The sequence below is a fragment of the Quercus lobata genome, chromosome 10 (genome assembly GCF_001633185.2).
Source record: "Quercus lobata isolate SW786 chromosome 10, ValleyOak3.0 Primary Assembly, whole genome shotgun sequence".
NCBI lineage: Eukaryota > Viridiplantae > Streptophyta > Magnoliopsida > Fagales > Fagaceae > Quercus > Quercus lobata.
In genome coordinates, this window is record NC_044913.1 from 40,764,563 (window position 1) to 40,786,033 (window position 21,471).

At 32.0% G+C, this 21,471-nt stretch overlaps 1 protein-coding gene across 3 annotated transcripts; it reads left to right on the plus strand.

Annotated features, from left to right (window-relative positions):
* Nucleotides 1–5,789: 5,789 nt before the first annotated feature.
* On the plus strand, nt 5,790–20,053 carry LOC115964030 (beta-galactosidase 6-like). 3 transcript variants are annotated; one of them, XM_031083316.1, is made up of 18 exons: nt 5,791–6,131; nt 9,318–9,413; nt 9,507–9,619; nt 11,465–11,531; nt 13,955–14,047; nt 14,139–14,282; nt 14,443–14,537; nt 15,089–15,194; nt 15,353–15,437; nt 15,507–15,625; nt 15,731–15,892; nt 16,221–16,402; nt 16,510–16,601; nt 17,292–17,401; nt 17,487–17,594; nt 17,888–17,995; nt 18,290–18,435; nt 19,676–20,053. In XM_031083316.1, exons 1-18 carry the CDS (start codon nt 5,961–5,963, stop codon nt 19,866–19,868), a joined length of 2,190 nt encoding a protein of 729 aa, XP_030939176.1. In that variant the 5' UTR covers nt 5,791–5,960; the 3' UTR covers nt 19,869–20,053. The 3 variants fall into 3 exon arrangements, with proteins under 3 accessions (XP_030939175.1, XP_030939176.1, XP_030939177.1); XM_031083317.1 differs by having other exon boundaries at nt 6,042–6,131; nt 11,449–11,531; XM_031083315.1 differs by having other exon boundaries at nt 5,790–6,131; nt 9,318–9,619.
* Nucleotides 20,054–21,471: the final 1,418 nt, after the last annotated feature.

Genomic DNA, 21,471 nt, shown 5'->3' on the forward strand with positions numbered 1-21,471 from the left:
TAGCTTTTTTATCCTCAAGCCCACCACTTTTCAATGCCCCAAATTTGAGAGAAAATAGGAGGGATAAAATGTTGGATGGAAATTACTCATCTACCCCTTCTCCTCCCACAAACAAAAATCAATTTTGTAAGGACCAGATTTGAGTCCCTAGCCTATAGGATAAATGAACTTCGGCCCAAAAAGCCCAATACAATGAATTTTTAGAGAGTGGGTTGTAAAACTGGGCTTTAATGAATCAGACAACAAGTAAAGTAGATTTTGATGACAATAAAATTAAGATAGACTGGTTTGATCTAAAGAAAATCATCATCGACACTGTCCGAGGAGATCAGTTCTTATATATTGATTCTCAAGTTTGATAACAAGTTCAGTTCTTGATTGCTATAATGTTTTTCTCTCAACTTCTCTCGATCCCCTCCCCTCAAGGTCTTCTTTCTATTTTATACTATTTTCTTCCTTCATCTTTACCCTCCACATGTAGACTAGATTGCTGGTGTTGATCCTTGTCCCATCAGCACCTTCTTGAAGTCTTTGAGGAGTAGTTGTATTGATCCATATATGGTTAAGCGCGCACACATCACAATTGAATATGTATAATCACACAAATGAAATAGACATTCATTGAACATTAGTCTTGTGTGTTGTGTGTGTGAATCAAGTATGAACTAGTCTATAGTCTAGTATGAAACTTCAATGATCAATTCAATTAAGTTATACACAACTGGCACGAGGTCCAATGACCTATCTCACTTGTAGAAATGAATATATATGACCCCCCACCAAAGTGCTTATATTTGATTGAAAGCTTTTCATTTGGCTTTCACATTTCATGCTTTTGATCAATACAACTCAAATTTTTGAGAAACGATGCCATGAACTTTTGATATTTTTTTGACGAATAAGCCTTTGGCTTTAGCACTATACATTTTAATACAATTTTGCTCCATATTTTCCTAGTCAAACTAGTCTTCGAAGTAAGGCTTTTTTAGCTTTTTTCTCATTTTAGATATAGATATTTGTAGAACTCTTTGAAAAAAAAAAAATTTGTAAGGAGATATATAGGCACAAGTCTACGCATGTATCAAGATCAAACAAGACTATTGACTAATCATTCATAACAAGCTTGAAGATCTATTTACAACAATCAAACGTATATTTCTAGATGTCACTCACACTTAAAAATGTGCATACATAACCAGCTAAGCTCGTAAATGCACTAGACCACTAGTACAGAGGTACTAGGCCAAATTCACATGTGAAATGTGCTCAAACATATACAATCAAATTTTTTTATTTTTCCACTTTTTATGTGTTTTTGGAGTTTTTTACTCACACAAAACAAAAGCATAAAAGTAAGATCAAATGCAAAACAAACAAAAAATGCATATAAAGAGATGCATGATGCACAAATGCAAGAAAATAAAGCATCTAATGCATGAAGAGTCCTACAAAGATCGAAAGAATTAGATCAAGAACCAAAAGAGCATAAGCTCAATCATAGGAACCCTTCATCATCTAAACAGAGCAATTGTTTGGAATGAGTGTCTTATGAGAAGTGAGACGAGGGTTGGAAGAATGAGAATCGGGGATGCACATAGACAAGGAGGTAAGAGCGTTAACCACATGCTTCAACAACTTACCACTTTCGATCAAATCTGATTTAGCTTGCAAAGCACAACTTCCAAGAAGCTCAAGTTTCTCTTTTCTTTTGAATCTTTTAAAAGCTTGAAACATAAAGCAATGAGGTCTAAGATGACCAAAGGCACCACAATGGTGACAAACAATGGGTTTAGGTCCACTAGGCTTTTTAGGGAGGGATCTAGTAACATGGTTTTGTTCTCTCTTCAACATGGAATATTGTGATCTTATGTAATCGATCACACCGCAATGGTGGCAAGTAGGAACAAACTTAGACTCACTCAAATCTCTAGGATGAGACCTAAACGAAAGCTTAGGTTTAGGAGCCTTTCTCTCCACTTTTTGGTTTATTTTGTGTGGAGGAATGTATACCGATTTGTCTTTAGAGGTAGAACTCACACTAGGCACAAAATCGAGTCTCACAACATGATTGTAACAAATATTTTCTTCCTGTTTAGCAATAGGTTCAACAATCAAACATTTGGCATGCATCTTAAGATATTCATTTTCACATTTAAGATCATCAATAAGTTTGTTAGACAAAACAAGTTTAGCATCCAAGTCTATATTTAAACATTCAAACTCCTTTAGTTTTTCAAGAGAATGTTCAGCAAGTTTCTTATACTTTTCAACCAATTTGTTGGATTCATTAAGTTTAGCAATTAAATCATCTTTTTCACAAATGAGCTTGCTCAAATTCTCAAGAAAATTCTTAGCCTTTTTCTTCAAAAGTTTGACATTTGAAATTTTAACAACATCCATAGATTCATATAACATGTCATCACAAGCATGAGGATAAACGCTCATAGAGGTATTTTCACAAACTCATAGCATGTTACAATCAACAACATCCAAAACATCTATAGAAGCATACAAAGCACCATCCATGGCAATAAATACAAGGGGTCAAGGATCACACTTAGGTAATGAAACCAAAATAAGTATACCCACTCTAATACCACCTGAAAGCTTGGATTTGTGCTAAAAACACATAAGTTTGTTTAGACCCCAAATTTTAAATTACGGCTAGATTGCTTTTACTCTTATTTAATTAAAGTAAACAAGAGTAAATGTGTCAACGAACCGATACTACTCTAGTGCATAAACATGAACAACAAATAACAAATGTAAAGCATAAGAGAAAGGGAAGAGGGATCCAAATACAAGATAACACCAAGATGTATTATCGAAGAAGAAACCGAAGAACTCGGCGAAAAATCTCTCCGCAACCCTCCAAGTCGAAATCGATCCATTAGAGAATAAAGTTGGAGTACACAAATAACAAAAGACCCTTCAAGCCTAGTCTACCCAATGTACTTGAGCCCTCCAAGCTCCTACTACCAATGGACTTCTCGGAGTCATGTCTTCTCTAATTTTCCAGATCTCGCAATATGCCTGATTGCATCCGCCAAGCCTCACCGGATTCTTTTGGCAAATCCCCAAAGCTTCCTAAGCTCTAAAACACTCTACACTCTGAAATGTGTGGGTTGTGTTTGGGTACAAATTTTCTCTCAATGTATGACAATGGGAGAGGGAAGGAAAAGAGGCTACAAGGATTTCTCACTAAGGATGAGTAATTCTCTCTCTAAAAGATGGGTGTATTGTGTTGTAGAAAACCTATCTAGCGGTTTTCTCTCTGAATAGCCTCTTCTACTTTTGTGGATAATGAGTGTATATATAGTATGGGTGAAACGTAAGAAAGTCACACTTAAAATCCTCCAAACAGAATGTTTTGTAGGTACCTCGTTAGATAGTCTATCTCACGAAGCACTCGCAAAATGCAGCCTGGCTCTTAACTCTTCAGTTTCTAGCATGTGCTTCTCATGTGCCCTTTTCGTGGGTTACTCTTCTTCCAAACTTCTTGTGAGCTAGTCGCAAAACTGCACTGATTATTCATTTCATGCTTGATTCTTCACCAACTTAATACTAAACCCAATACAATAAAATCCCACAAAATACAAGGAACAAAATTAATGCAATTACAACACTTTTTGTTATGGAATATAGCCAACATAAAACATAGTTGTAAATCACAACTTTACAGTTTCTTTTCATTCTTTCGTTGCCGTTATTTTCACACACTTTGACAAGTCAACCATTGTTATCATCTTTGTCTTCGTCTTTGTCTTTGTCTTCATCTCTCTTTTGTCGCAATAGTTTCTGCAAAACTTACTATTTTGCCAAATTCAAATCTCCTAGAAAGTAGAAACCTCTCCTTCCAAGCCTCTGGGAATAGTTGGGTTTGTCAAATTCAAATCGTCAGGCTGGGTTTGTGGGGTTCGTAATGAGCAGAAAGAAAATATGGGGTTTTTGGGATTCTTTGCTATTTTGATTTGGGGATAGCTATGAATAGTGTCATGTAAAAATGTGAAATTTTTGTTTCAATTTTTGAGCATATTTCCCAAAAACAAAAAGGAAAAAAAAAATGTCATTAAAATGGCGTGTCACTTAACAGTCAAAACTAACCGAGAGTGTATTTTTGCTAACAAAACCAAACTTCATATTGTAAAATCAACCTATTTGGTATGTGAATTCAAACTACATTTTTCAGTGTTTAAATACTGAAAACTATGGTTCAAAAAAAAAAAAAAAAAACAACGCGTTTGGTAAGGGTGTTTTTTTTAGGAGTGTCTGAGTTACGTTACTCATTTTAAGGTATTTAAATACTAAATTTGGAAAACTCCTCTTACCAGTTTTCAAATTTCAAACAACGTTGCTCAATAGGACTTTTATAAATATTTTAAAAACTATAGGTCCCATTGATTAGACTACATATCATCACTTTTATAAAAAAAATAAAAAAATAAAAAAACACACACACACACATACCAAACATACAATTATATTTTTTCACTTTTGAAAGGTCATTATTAAAAATATAGTACCTAACACATTTTTTACATTATGAGTACTTTCAATACGTGTTTCAAAATACTTTTTAAATCACATTATTTTGAACAATAATACTCAAACACCATTATGTAAAATTCAAACAACCCCAAATTTCACCCTAGAATTTATTATTTCATTTTTAAAAAAAATTATTTTAGATACCTGATCCAGGATTTTATGGGACGTAATGCTTGAATCCTATTCAAATTTTGGCGCCTCTTCCTTTTCACGCTTAATGAAGCTTAGAAGCCCAGACATAGCAACCCAACTTGACGTGCAAAACAAATTTGGGATGTTGCTCATTGGAAGGTCGAACCATGTGTGTGTATGTTTTTTTTCCCGATTCTCTACAATATTTTTTCTTTCATTTTAAAAATAATGTTTGGAATACAAAGGTTACCATAGTAACTTCACTTCCACTTTCCCATCTAGAAATGTGTCATGTGACCACATATCTTTCTTTGTCCAAAGAGCAACATCCCAAATTTCTTTTGCACGTCAAGCTTAGAAGCCCATGTTTTTAGTGAATGACTACACCTTTTATATATAAATAAGGATAATGTTAGCGGACTAGAAATGTGTCATGTGACCACATATCTTTCTTTGCCCAAAGAGCAACATCCCAAATTTCTTTTGCACGTCAAGCTTAGAAGCCCATGTTTTTAGCAAATGATTACATCTTTTATATATAAATAAGGATAATGTTAGCGGATGTCTTTAGGATAATTATTAATAAACTATTTTAAGAAAGTTTTTATACTACTTTTATAGGAAATTAAAAAAATTGTCAAAACATTAATATTTTTTTTTTCCTTCCAAATTTTCTTAAAATAATTCACTAACAAATGCCTTAAAGTTAGTTTTGAAAGAGCTTTATGCAACAATTGAGCCTCTTTGGCTATTACACAGTAATTCTATATAAATTATTTAAAATATATGTGTCCTATCGGAGTTACTACCTGAGTCCAAATCTTTTGTTCCACTTTTCCTACTCCACCCTATACTCCACTAATAAAAATTTGCCACATATTTACCTAATTAATTAATTACTACCATTAATTAATAATGGTAGTATTAATAAGTCAATAATGGTAGTATTTAATTAGTTAGGTGAACATATGGCAAGTTTTTATTGGTGAAGCATAGAGTGGAGCAGAAAAAGTGGGACAGAAGATTTAGACTCCTATTACCTTGCCATGTTTTACTCGATAACACTGAATAAAGATAGAAATACCAGAATAGCATATTTGACCCCAATTTCATATCCCCCTCACATGTATGATGTATCTATCTGCTCACCTACTCCCAGTATAAATAATCTATCTTCTCATGTTTTGTTATAACACCAGCCTAGAGAGAGAGAGAGAGAGAGAGAGAGAGAGAGAGAGGGTAGTAAAGGAGCTTAGAAACCAGACCAGGTTAAGCTTGAGATGGAGTGGTGGTGGAGACTGTATTGGGGGCTTGTGGTGATTATAATGATGGAAGGTGGTAGCCACGCTGAAGGAGGAGAAGTCACATACGATGGAAGATCTCTCATCATTGACGGGAAGAGACAAATGCTATTTTCTGGTTCAATTCACTATCCACGTAGCACACCTGAGGTAATAATATAAATGATTTTAACACAATTATTTTGCCTATTCTTCTTGTAGCATTATTTTTTGCTTTGCTGCCAGACAGATAATCCAATATTGGTCATTGTGTTGAAACACGGATAAGTTAGTTGCTACAAATGGTGGTTGCCAATTGATTATCTAGTATCTGCTATATTTACTGGATTCGAATATAGGACAGCTTATTGCTCATCTTTTTTTTTACTAGTTGTGGGTTTTACACAAGTAACCTACTTATTTTATTTAACTTTTATTTTTTATCTACAGTAGTTTCAACAAAAAATTTTCAATAATAAACTAATTAAGTTATTTCTAAACAAATACTTAACAGCTTATTTAACTTTTTGCTAAAAATAATTTAGATAAAAAATAAAACTTAAATAAAATAACTTAAATAATCTTATAATGGCCTGTTTATTGTTTACCAGACCTTTATGTCTCTGTTAGAACGTCCGAGTCCCAGCTATTTGATCAGAACCCTACAGCTAGCCCAACCTAATGGTCTTGTTTTCCTAAGCCCCTTTAATTTGTTCTACCCATATATTTTGCGACCAACTTACTCTATACTACTTTTATTTTATTATACGTATACAAATACTTCTATTTTAGACATGCTTTAAGTGCTCATGAGTATAAAATGATAAATCACAAGTTTTGTTTTACCAAAAAAATAAAATAAATCACAAGTTTTGTAACTCAGTAACACTAACTAATCTTCTTTATAAGGAGAATCATGATTAGACTCCTCCCCATAAAATATTATTAAGGAAGGTGACCTTATCTTTTCTATTTAGATTTTAATTTTGAATTATTCCCTGTATACCATATATAAATCCTAATTTTATTCTATACTACGTAATGTATACAAAATATATCAATAAAATCACATTTCAATTACCTTAAAAACACTAATAATTAACTAGAGAAGTATGACCATGTATTAGATGAAAGACAAGTCCTATTTAGATTCTATAAAATACATACAAAAATATATAAAATTAAATTAAATTAAGAAAATATCATGTTTTGTTATTATTATTATTATTATTTTTTTTTTTTACTAATTAGTTAAAAAGCATAAAATAAAAGAGCGTGGTGTGGGCCTTAATTTGTTTCTCACGAAAAATGAGATCACACAATTTTCATTTTTCTAGTTAAGTGAGGAGGCCAGCATGAAGAATATGTCATAATTTTTATTTATTTATTTTTTTTTTTTTTTTTGCTTTTTTCTTTCTTTTAAACATTTCCTTTTAAGAGTCCTCCTGCTGACCAAAAAAGAAAGGAAAAAAACCTCTTCCTAATCAACTTGTTCCCTCATTCCTAACTATTTTCTCCTTTTCAACAAATAAAGCTGCTCGGCAACCATTTTCTTTGTAAAGAACAAAAGATTTTAACCTTATATATAGCCCAGCCCAAGGAGCACATCATTTCATTTGTTTCCTATTGGCTATAATTGCATCACGGGTAGCAGGAGTACGGTCAAACTTTTCGGTGATATTTCATTTTCCTTGCCGCATGTTTGTCCTGTAAGTCTGTGACTCTTGTCTATTGAAGACTTGTAGTTGGAAGTACCTCATGTACTCACATCACATGCCCCACCGAAACAAAACCCACATAGTCATATGCAAAGGGGTAGTGTGAAGTTTTGTTTTATTAATTGATTAATACTAGGGACATGATGAAATGTTCTAATTTTATAATATTCTTAAATTAGCATGCTAACTCACAAATCAACCAACTGCAATTCCCAATTTAAATTTTTCGGTATGCTAATTTGGGAGTCTTTGAATTTTTGTTGTGTTCATAACATTACTCCTATTAAATTTAGCTAAAAGGAGAACTTATGGGGAATGTGAACTCTAAAATAAGACTAAAGTGCAAATTACTCTCCAAATGTTTAGGATAATTTTGATTTTGTCCCTTAAAAGTTCAAAATTTTGATCCACTCCCTTATGGTTAGGTATCATTTGAAATTACTCACTTCTGTCAATGCATTATGCCTAGATGTTTGCTAAGTATTCAACTTAATCAAAACAACTCCAAATACAAACGGTGCAAAATCAAAACCATCCCAAACATAGAGGGTGTAAAAATTAAAACAAATACAATCATAGAAGGTGTCATTGGTTTTGATAAGGTTCAAAATGACATAGTTTTGAATGAGAAAACATCATTTTGAGCTTACTTGATACTTAATGGACACTTCATCATGGTGCATGACGGAAGGACTTAAATCAAAATATTATGTAACATAAGAGTTAAGAATCCAAATTTTGAAATTTTTGGGAGAAGAAAATCAAAATTACTCAAAAATTTACAAATTATAATTTAGTCCTAAAATAATTGTGCATGCCCAAAATTTACCTTGATGGTCAAGGCTAGTAATTGGGCTCACAATCTATTTGCATTATGGGCTTTGTGTTTCTTACTATGAGGAATTCTTTACTAGACTACCAAATGACACCTCTCCGTTTTCACAAATTTTCTCCCTTTTCTTCTCTAAGTTACTCTCACTCACTCTCGTTGTGGCATCAACCTTCTCCTCGCTTCTTCCTCTCTCTTTTCCACAGAATTGCCAACCCCTTCTTCTCATTCTATTCTCCTATTTATAGCTTGAAGTGGGTGGAGGCATTATGATTACTTTCTGATCTCACTCGTGTGGGTGGGGTCCAATCTAATTATTTTTGGTAAGAATATGCTCTATTGGGAAAGGTGGTAATGGCATTGGAACTAGTTCCAACCTCCAAAAGACTACTCGACAGCGATATTCCCCAAGGCAATACCGGGTTACCGAGAACATAGGTTGTTCTGAACAAGCACATTCCCGATCAAGTTATAATTGATCGGCATGGGCTTGCTTCTGATACGTTTAAGACAAGATAGACTCATTATGGTATTTGGGCTCAGATTAGGCCTTGAAGTGTGTCTAGACCAAGGCCAAAGGTCCAGTGGGCACGGGATCATGTACTGTACCATAAGGCCAGGGCCCAAGGTTCAATGGGCCTGGGATCATACCCCGTACAATAATAATAAAAATTTTGGTTAAATGATGAAGTCCACAGGAAATACATATGTGACAACAATCTTAGTCATACTAATTACAATATATACAAATACTTTTTTGATTTAAACACAATATTATCTAAAAAGGGAAATTATATAATTTTGGAGCAGATGTGGCCATCTTTGATAGCTAAAGCCAAGAAAGGAGGATTGGACGTTATTCAAACCTATGTATTTTGGAATCTTCATGAGCCTCAACCTGGTCAGGTTAGTCAAATCCTCTCTCTCTCTCTCTCTCTCTCTCTCTCTCTCTCTCTCTCTCTCTCTCTCTCTCATATGTGGGGATTTTGTGTTGCACAGTATGATTTTAGTGGAAGATATGATCTGGTGCGATTCATTAAAGAAATCCAAGCACAAGGGTTGTATGCTTGCCTTAGGATTGGACCTTTCATTGAGAGTGAATGGAATTACGGGTACGTACGTAGATTAATTCTCATTCCACTTCCTACAATCCAAAAAAAATATCCCTACTAGCGTTACAAAGATTATTAGGTTAAGAACAAATTATAATTATTTTTCTTTGCAAACTAAATTGTTGTTATCATTAACAGTTGCTATAGTTAGAATAGACCGATTACAAGACCACTAAGATGTACTTCTAAATATTTCTTTCCAAACAAGTAAATCACCTCATAATAAATGGTTTTACACCATATTGTCTTTATTTAAAATATGATAAACTTAAGTACAATACCTTAGGTGTTGTTCCTTAGGTTCCCCTCTTAAGATTCAACCATGTGGTTGCTTAATTAAAAAAATACACTTTCATCCCATGAGAAAAAATCCACATGACAGAATCTTAAAAGGGAACCTAAGGAACAACACCTAAGTATTGTACCTAAGTCTTGCTCTTTAAAATATATCATGATTCTTTATAAAGTTCGAATTTGGTAAGGATGAAGTGTAAAACACATGTCTTACACCATCCAATTAGAGATTGTCATATCATCATTTTACTTAAAATCAATACATCCTACCACACCTAATAACATCTCAATAAACTCTTAATTTGATTGGATTTATATATAGGTATTAGAATTGATTAGGTGTGGTTGTACTTATTCTTAAATATGTGATAAGATGAAGTAGCATGTTAGGATTGGAGGGGTAAAATATAGGTTTTACACCACATCCCTACAAAATTTAATCTCTTCTTTATATATACATCATAAGTTAGGGAATAAATATTCAAACCCAGACACTCCTATTGGAAGCACTAGAAAATTTCATTAACCTAAAGTCAATAAATTAATAAAAAATAATTTAAAAAAAAAAAAAAAAACTTTGGCCCACAAATGGGTCAACTTTTATTTTTTTCAAAATATTTAACAATTGATATTAATTTAAAAAATAATATATTTAAAGAGGAGGATAAATGTGGTATAAGATAATTTATTCCTCAATGTGCGATTGAACTTATGTAAGAAGAAAACATAAAGTAGGTCTTATTGGCATTGTAAAAATGTTTTAGATTATGCTAGTCTTTTTATAGAGAAATATATGTTATAGTCTTATAGAGAAATATATGTATAGTGTTATAATAATGGATAAATAATTAAATTCACTATTCCCTGGATCATTTATTCTTTTGAAAAGTAGTAGTTTGTCATTAAGATTGGATTAGAAAAAATGGTCTAGAGTTCAAACTCTTTTTCCACTATATGTGTATGTGGGTGGGTTAGATTCAAATTACACCTAGTATAATTTTAAGCAATAGTATATAACTAAATATCTTTTTATTGTATGTAAATTTTGAGAAATCCACAATTGAGTTACATATTCTTCTTATACACTCCATGCGTGCAAAGCTTCAAGGCAATTTGAGATCAATAACTATCTCATCTATAAAATGTTTAATTTCAAGTTTTTGTGTTTTAAAATTATGCATGGAATGTGAGTTTATGGATTAATTAGTAAATAATATGTGATTAGTACCAAACTTGGCATGTATGTTAAGAACAAAGAGAAGATGTAATCCAACTGTGGCATGTTCAAAATATTAATTAAATAAAAAGTAATTAAGAGGTGTAATATTGCTTAAAGTTACACCATGTGTCATTTAAAATTTACTAATATGTATTAATTTTATTTTTTTTTTAAGATTCTAAATTATCTATTTATACCCAATAATAAATTTCTAAGATACAATAAATTTAATTTCTCAAACACTTACCGTTATTCCTATCATTATCTTAAAATGGATTATATTTGACTCGCACAAGTGTTGTATTTCTTGCTTAAGAATGTTTGGATTGTAGGGGGTTTCCATTTTGGTTGCATGATGTCCCTGGCATTGTTTATCGATCAAACAATAAGCCATTTAAGGTACTAAGCATCTCTCTCTCTCTCTCTCTCTCTCTCTCTCTCTCTCTCTCACTCATATACAAGTATTTATTTATTTATTATTAAATCTAATGCTTACCAAGAAATCATTTGATTTTACCAAAAAAAAAAATTATATATGTAATTATAGAAAAAAAAAAATGAAAATTTTACTTTAGAACTCTTAAGTTAATTATGCATATTAATTGAAAAGTGAATTACTATATCATATGGTGATTATAGTTTGGATTAAATACCTAAAATCACAACATAAACCAAATTTGAAAAATAATTCAATTAATAGAACAACACACAAATCTGGTAATGAAGTGAAAACAAATCAAGAATTGACTCAAGAGGGAAAAACATTCTGAGTGTATCTTTACCCTAATAAGGAAATCCACTATATGAAAAAAGCTTTACAATCCAATTCATACCCATGACCTTAGACTCTTTTTAGTATATAAACAAATTGATGTGCCCTAAACCAACTCCAAACCATCTTAACTATTTTATATGAATCCCTTCTCAAGAACCTCATCCATGATCACAATCAAACCCTTTAACCGACTCTAAGGACCCTCCTTGAAGGTTTGATCTCTAGATTAGCAACATTGGGATTTAGACTCTAAGTTTTCAGTTCATGATCACCAAAAACAACAATTTCATTGTGAATATGGAATTCTGAACTCACAGGGTTTATCAATTATGGATTTAGTTTTACTTCATTGTAGTTCATGGTAGTAGCCTCTTTAAAAAGAAAAATTTTTTTTAGTCGTGTTTATGATATGACTTTATATCATTGCATGTAGAACATGAAAACTAATGCAACATAGACTTTAATGAAACACGACAAATTTTCTTTTCATATTTCTCAATTGATTGTGCAACAATCAAATTGTTGTCAAAATTCTTCTTTTGATCAATCGAGCGACAATTGAATTATTGTCAAACTCACATGTTCAATCGATTGAGCATTAATCGAATGGCAATTGAAACTCTGAATAACTATCTTCTTTTGAGCTACATCTTAGACCTTTTGAACTTGTACTTTGACACACATTATAGATTTGATCCCCATTACAATGTCATTGAATTTTCCCCAGCTGGGACAATTTCCCCCACTCAATATGACATAGCTCTGCCTATGCCCATCCTTAGTTTTGATAATGTGACACCATTTGAGCTAATTAGTTGGTAAGATATTGCTCTTTTCTTTCAAATAGCAAGGTTTGAAAAGTCTATGTTTATTGGCGTTATTCAATGACAAATTTGTATGTATTTTGTTTAACCATTTTAATGTATCTTTTCAAGGCTTAATTGTATTTGAGGTAGATTGTACTTGAGCCTCATTTGCATTTTTGAAAGTTGCATTTAGAGTCATCTCATGACTTCAGGCGACCTGCTCTACCTGCAAGTGACACATGGCAAAAAGCCAAGATCAGAGTATTGACTATGCAAGTAGCGACCAACCAATCCATGACAAGGTTGCAAGTTGCAAGATTAGTGTACTTTGTTCTCTAAACTTTTTCCATCCATTGTGTATCTGCCAACACACACTTTTTGAGCTAGTGTGCGTGGCTTGGTATTCAAATAAGAGTATGACTAAACCCTAGAAATTATTCTTATCACATTTGAAGCCAAAATTCTTATGTATGGAAAGAGAAAGTTCTAGTTTTAAGCAAAAACACTCTACTTTCTCTTTTCCATCTCATTCATCCTTGATTGAGATTTGTATTACATTCATCTCACATCCTTACACAGTACCTCGTGAGTTGTGTGTGAATCCGTAGAAACTTAGGAAACCATAGTAAAAATCCAATCTTTTGGTGGTTTTCCATTGGTGCTTCAATGGAGTGTCTCCAGTAAGCTAGAAGGAGAAAGGGCCTAGCTGGAGCTTGAAAGTTTCAAGTATATTAATAATCTTGTGGGCTCGAAGGGTTAATAATGTCCCATGTACTGCAACTGTCTTGTTTAGTGGAGATTTCCAACAGGAGAGAGGTTTTTCCGCCTCGGTTTTGGGTTTTCCTCTTTCTAAACACTTCTTAGGGTTTAGCTTGGTTTAAATGCTTTTACCTTATGTCCATATTACTATTTATATGTTATGCCTAGTGTAGCTTAGTTCTTGTTATATGGAAATTGGTTAATCACACTTATACGTTAACTAGTTTGTTAGTTTAGCTTAAAAGTGATTTAGCCGTAAAAAGCATGGTTTAGAGTTCTAAAGTTGTATTAGGATTGCTTTAGCATCTTTCAAGGTTGTAAGCCACTCCATACTTAGCTATTTTGATGTCTAGAAAATTTTTCACATTTTTGTATTTTGATGCTATGCTAAAATCCGTACACAAATTAAAGTGCAATAATTTGATATATCGGTACTTAGATAATCAAAATGATTTCATTTTTCTATTGGTTTAATTTTGTAGTTCTACATGCAAAATTTTACCACAAAAATAGTGAACTTGATGAAGTCGGAGGGTTTATATGCCTCACAAGGAGGTCCCATCATACTGTCACAGGTACTATACCGTATCATACTAGTCAATTTATAATAAATTCTTTACTGAATACAATTTCTCACCTAACATATGCTTATTAATGCCGGTATAGATTGAGAATGAATATCAAAATGTTGAAGCAGCATTCCACGAAAAAGGACCCCCTTATGTTCGTTGGGCAGCTAAAATGGCGGTTGGTCTCCAAACTGGCGTACCATGGATCATGTGCAAGCAAACTGATGCTCCTGATCCAGTGGTTAGTTTACTATTCAACTAAGACTACTAGTTTTTAGTACTAGTTTTACTTAGGAACTAACCTGCTAATTTTAAAATGTTCTCTTTGCTATTTTGTAAGATTCAACTGATTGCATAATGGACCATGTATTGTATGTCCCTTTAACAAATTAAACATGCAGATTAATACATGCAACGGGATGAGATGTGGAGAAACTTTTGGAGGACCCAACTCACCAAATAAGCCTTCATTGTGGACAGAGAATTGGACTTCTTTGTATGATCAAATTACTGCATATATTGTTCCATTTTTAAGGGCAGGGAGTTTTAAGTAAAATGTTACATTCCATTCGATTCTCTAGAGGAGTCAAAAGGAACATTAATTCAGCTAGTGGGAACATTGTTGGGTTCAATTTTCACTGATAAGAATCAACAAGTCATGTTTGATACAAAAATAAAGTATGTGAAGGTCTTGGCTATTGTACTAGTTAGTAAGTCTATAAAGAATAGTACCATAAGAAACTAATGGCTAGCTTCAAAAGTTTGGTACTACGGAGTTAATGATAGTTTTTATTTGGAGAGATAATGATGGTTGAAATGGTTGCTTAGTGGTGATGAGATCAATGTGGATCAAACTTGGAGGGTACTAGAGAATGCTTATGGCTGTAAGATGAATCTAAGACAATGATTTCCCAGATTTTTTTTTTTTTTTTTTTTTTTTTTTTGCTACTGAATTTGTCAATAACAATTGATGTTTGAATGAATGAGAAAAATATGATTATTAATCATTTGAAGAGTCAACTAACTGTACTTAATTTTCTCTTGAAGCTATCAAGTATATGGCCAGAAGCCATACATAAGATCTGCTGAAGACATTGCATTTCATGTAGCACTTTTTATTGCAAGAAATGGAAGCTATGTAAATTATTACATGGTACGGTATTTAAGTTATAAATCTCATAATTAATGCTATTATTTTTCAATCTAGTTGAGCATATTTTCTTTTAAAATTCACTGGTGCATATTACATAATCCATTTAGTTATCTCAACCTAATCATGTCAATGTCCCTAATACTACATTCCTTATGTAGTACCATGGTGGAACAAATTTTGGGAGAACAAGCTCTGCATATATCATAACAGCTTATTATGATCAAGCTCCTCTTGATGAATATGGTGAGTAGCATATGCTTCTTAATTAGATGAATAATTCAATTAATAATCCACTACTTCTAATAATTTTAGGACTAAAAAGGCAACCTAAGTGGGGGCATCTTAAGGATTTGCATGCTGCAATTAAATTGTGCTCTACAACTCTGCTGCAAGGAGTACGAACAAACTATTCTTTAGGCCAACATCAAGAGGTAATGTGTCAAAAGTCATCTCATATATCACTGAATGTTATGTACTCAAAGATGAAACTTACAAGATTATGATAACAAGTATTTCATTCTTTCTTTTTAACTTAGGCCATTGTTTTCCAAGAAGAGATTGGAGGTTGTGCAGCATTTCTTATAAACCATGATGGAAATAACATTACTGTACAATTTCAAAATATATCACTTAAATTGCTTCCAAAGTCAATCAGCATTCTACCAGACTGTAAAAATATAGCCTTCAATTCGGCAAAGGTAAGTTATAATGTAACAAGTTGTTTTTCTATAGTTGACCATTATTCATGTTTGTAATCCTACATTAGAAATACAGTTTTGAGCTCATGACATTTTCTAGCAAAACTTTGGTTTGAAATTTTTTTTTTTAAATCATTTATATTCTAGTATACCTCAAATTCTTGTTTTGACAAGACCATTATGTGCATAATTTAATGTAGGAAATTTGTTGTTTAGAACTTAATCGATATCTTGTAAGTTTACAATTATTGGCAAATCTAAAGTACATATATCTTTTCTCTTTCTTTTGATGGCAGGCTAAAGTTCTAGTTTATCTTATCTTGTATAGGTGAATACAAAGTATAACGACCGAATCATAACACTAGCACAAACTTTTGATTCAACTGATAGTTGGGAAGAATTCAAAGATGAGATTGTGAACTTCGAAGATACATCACTAAAATCAAATGGCTTACTTGAGCACACGAATACAACCAAAGACAAATCTGATTATCTTTGGTATACAATTAGGTAAATTCATCTCTCTTTAAATTTTACTAGCAGGAACCATATGCGGGCCTTCTCTTCTTTGCATCAACTTATTGACATTATTAATGGAGTTTTCAATTGAAATACAGGCTTGAACACAATTTTTCTTCTACCGAAGCAGTATTGCATGTTCAATCTCTTGCACATGTTGCGCATGCTTTTCTGAACAACATATATATAGGTAGGTTACTAATTATATTCAAACTTCTTTGAAAGACAATATCTTTCTTTCTTTTTCTTTTTTTTCTGTTTTAATTAACTACGACCATTTTATTTTGTGCAAGGCAGCATCCCTCATTATATGTGGATAAACAATTGTGATTCACACCCCAAAACAATATTACACTTTCACTATAAACTATATAGATTTTACACTTTGTCCTCTAAACTATTAAAACACACAATCAACCCCTCAAATCAAAAACTTTGTAACACTTAACCTCCGTCTATCAGTTTACCTGTTAACTTAAAACAAAAAAGGTGCACATACAATATTCACTTGACCCCCTAGTAGTTAGTAAAAAGATAGAAATGTCACCCCCTCTAATTACAAAAGAGATATTTTGGACTTTAAGTATTCCTAATGAGGTCCAAGTCAGCCGATGTCATGTGAATATCACGTGCACACATTTTCCATCTAACTTAATAGGAAAACTGACAGAAAAGGGTTAAGTGCTACAAAATTTTCGATTTGAGAGGTCAATCATGCATTCAATATATAGTTTAGGGGATAAACCAGTTAAGTTTAAAAGAGAGTATAATGGTCGTGTGTGTGTGTGTATGTGTATTGAAACCTTTAATTTAACATTCAAGAATTTTGGAGTTTCAAGCTAGTAACCCTAACCCTCACTTATTATTTGGTGGTATTCAGGTTCTGCAAATGGAAGTTTTACTACGAAGAACTTCACGATGGATATTCCATTTATGGTCAAAGATGGAATAAACAATATTTCTATACTCAGCGTAATGGTTGGGCTACAGGTAATGATTTTGTAACTTTATTTCTTTAAAAATTATATTTATATGCTACCTCCAATTTATTTTTTTATTTTTTGCTTGTGAAAAGGATTCAGGAGCTTTTCTTGAAAGAAAAAAGACTGGCTTAACAACAGTGACAATTCAAGGGGACAACAACAAATTTTATAATTTGACAAACTATGAATGGGGATATAAGGTTAGCACTTTTATCTTGATTAATCTCCCAACATTATTGTTATATGTAAAATTTAGATATAGTACTTTAAGTACAATAAATATATATAATTAAGTTTCTCAATTCAAACATCCAGTTGCATTGACTAATATAAACAATTTAAACAATGTTGTCTTTTTCAAGGACAACTTAATTCAATTTTCTTAGATATTTGAATTTAGTTAAGGAATGTTATATATGTACTGCACCTAAAGTACTATACATAATTTTTACTCTATAGTTATCATTTAAATTAAACTCATTAATCATTACAGATTGGACTACTTGGAGAAGAATTGCAAATATATAGAGAAGAAAATGTGGGAGATGTAGTGTGGCGTGAAAGTGGAATCTCTACCAATCAAACACTTACTTGGTACAAGGTATGTAACTGTACATTTCATATATATTATAACAAATATCTCATGTAAGATAAAAAATTAAAATTAAAAAAAAAAATGTTGAAGTATCAAATAATGGTTTTACAAATAAAAGAGAAAAATCAAAGAAAATTAAGATAGCATTTATTAAGATTTAAATTCATTCAAACATAAAATTTATAGATACAGTTTTGAGGGTACATAATAATCAGTATATTTGTTTTTTACTCTACAATCCCTATATGATTTATAGTTTATAGTTTATCTGTGTAATATTGCAAATTGGTAATCTTGCAGATATTTTTTGATGCACCCAAGGGAGATGATCCTGTTGCCTTAAACCTTAGTTCAATGGGGAAAGGTGAAGCTTGGGTTAATGGACAAAGCATTGGTCGCTATTGGATTTCTTTCCATGACTACCAAGGCAATTCATCACAAATATTGTATGTAACCATTAGCTATATATCTACAGTAGTTTTTTGTGTGAGAATAATTAATAAACACCAAACATGGAAAAAATAAAAATAAAAACAAAAAACAATGTGCATACATACACACACACAAGAAAGTGAATTCCCTAAAAATTATTTGTAAAAAGGAGATTAGAATCTTGGGACTCTAAAATTATAGTGTAGCAAAGTTCATGGTTAAAGTTTAGGTGCTACATACCAAGGGAGTCAATATCATATTGGAAACCATTTTGATTTGGTCAAGAGAACAATGTATTTCGATACCAATAAATATCGGTGTACCGTCTCTGGATTATCTATATATATATATATATATATAATATTAATATATTAGGCCCAAAATCTTATTCTTTTAAAATATGCCCATCTCTCAATACTAAAATTTTGTAAGAACTAACACCAAGGGGTACATTGTAGCAACACTTTAAAATTGGGAGGTCAATCATGTGTTTCAATAATTTAGACTTTAAAGGGATAAAGGTGATTGAATTGAAAGATTATGGTAGAAAGTAGAAATATGTAATTTGCCCTATTTTTATTATAGTATAACTATATAATTATTATGACAAAGTCACCTACAACAAGTGACCACAATGATCTTGAAAGAAGTTCTTTACGACCTCTTATTTAATTCTACTTTTAAAATATGTGAATTTTATAGTGATGTTAGGACTACTATAAATTTTATTATATATGTCTTATAAAATGATGTGTCATCAACCTGATTTAACCATAATAAATAATTTAAACACTTATTTATTATCTTTTGAGGTGGCACCAATCACATTTATTGTCACATCAATTTGTAAGTTTTTATAGTAAAATTTGTAGTAATTTTAGAATTTTAACTTGACCATTAGTTAAACAAGTTCACTTACCATTAAACTTGTTGCCGTGTATGACAAGCCATAGCATTCAACTTCCAATTTACTAATATACCTATACCATAGAGGATTTTAGTCATCTCCCACAAACTTGAAACCTATTGCAATTGGTTTTTTTTTTTTTTTACAAATAATTTTGTTGTATACACAATTTCACTATATTATAAATTTATAATTCAAGTTTAACAGAGATTGTTCTCTTTCAATAAGTGCATATAGGACTACATGGACAACCATATATGTGCGTGCACACACATACATGCATAAATTAGACCAATATTAAGTTTACAAATGTAATTTCCTATTTATGCATATATATGTTTTGCTAGGTATCATGTGCCCAGATCATTCCTCAAAACTGGTGAAAATCTTTTAGTTTTGCTTGAAGAAAATGGTGGCAACCCTCTTCAGATTTCCTTGAACACCGTGTCAATCATCAACGTACAAAAAGATTCATCTGACGATCAGCTTGTCTCTTCCTTCGAAGATTACATAGAGATGGAAAGTTATAGGTATTCTTAATTTCTTATTAGGTATAGATGAATTCAAGTCCCATACTATACAAAGTGATAATATATAATAGGCTAATAAATCTGTTTCCTCCTTGTCTGGGAACGAGCATTTTGAGCAGAATTCATGATGTAAATCCCTTCACATTCTTCATTTAAATAATAATCAAAGTCCAGATAGTTATTATATTCAGAACCTGTTCCTTATCTCACATTCTTATTTTATCCGTACTTTTATTTTTAAATAAGTAATATTTTATCTAATGAAATTACCTAATATTTATCTAATGAAACCAAATAGAATGAGTACTTTAATTGATACTTTGTTAATGTAAAAAGGCAAAAAAGCAGAGGAAGGTAGAGCCATTCTAGTTTTTCCCATTCCAAGTTTTAACTTGTTTAAATATCATACAGGAAACACTAAATAGTAAGAATTGAAGTCAAAAGACGTGAAAAAAAAATAATAATAATAAAATAAAATAAAATAAAACCATTCAACACATAGCGAAAACTTGTTAAGGGGAAAAACTTTGCTTTACTTGTGTAAGCCTGTAAGGGACTATGCAGAGAGCTATAAGGAGATAATGTCTTTTCCCCTTCAAGTGAGATTGGAGGATGCATTGAATCACAAGGCTCCACCAAGAGTCTTATATCTCAATTAAAACTTTTTGGTATTTCTAACAAATATGACCAAGATTCAAATCTCTCTCTCCCAAATATCGAATTATCAAAAAAGCTAGGAAGCACAAATACTCCATTTTTTAAGAAGTAATATTATCTAATACTCCATTCTTGTGCGGCCCAACCATTTTTTATTTTTGGGAAAAAAAAATGCCGATACAGTCGGGATATGTCCTCAATACGACTCGGCTTAAAACTTTACAAAATTTGAAACAAAACATTGACATTTTGCTCATTTATTTACTCATTTAAATCTTGGTTTGTATATAGCTTTAAATAAAAAAAAAATAAGTTCTATTGTAATGTATTATCATTTCAAGTAAAATAAGAAGATGTAGGGCCTGTTTGAATTGAGGGGGAGAGAGAGAGAGTGAAGGAAAGTAGAGTAGAGTTAACTGAAAATAAATTAATTTTGAACTAATTTTTATCTACTCTATTCTAGTTTCCCTCAATCCAAACGAATTATTAGTCATTTAAACTCTTGTTTATAGGTTCGTTATTACTTATTACTATTATCATGAAAAGCAACATATATGCTGTAGGAATGGTGTTGCATTAGAGGAAGAAAGAGTCCACTGTAAATTTTTCGAGAAAGGATCCACTGTCATTGCTATTACAGTGGTTACTACAAATTATTATGAAGTTCTTGAATATGAACTAAACATGATATCATTCAATTAGGTGGACAATATCTCACTCTCACAGGACTAATTAACCCCCCAAAGGCAAAGGGGTTGGTTCAATGGGTTTATCTTCTCCGCAAGTGAAGACGTCGCAAGTACATAAGCTTTGCAGATCAGCAGAAGCTGGTTGGCAAGAGCAGTTCCTGGGTTGTGCACTCGATGGAAAGCTTGCTCCGCAATTGATATCATCACATGTACCCTCTAAAACCATCTGTTGAGAGCAAACAGATTGCTGACCTATAGAATCAAATA

Bases quoted from the DNA above. Each gene is read 5' to 3' on its own strand.
- LOC115964030 (XM_031083315.1), top strand. From the start codon at position 5,961: ATGGAGTGGTGGTGGAGACTGTATTGGGGGCTTGTGGTGATTATAATG. The intron at 14,283-14,442 runs GTTAGTTTACTA...TTAAACATGCAG, and splicing joins CTGATGCTCCTGATCCAGTG to ATTAATACATGCAACGGGAT. The intron at 15,893-16,220 runs GTAAGTTATAAT...TATCTTGTATAG, and splicing joins TAGCCTTCAATTCGGCAAAG to GTGAATACAAAGTATAACGA.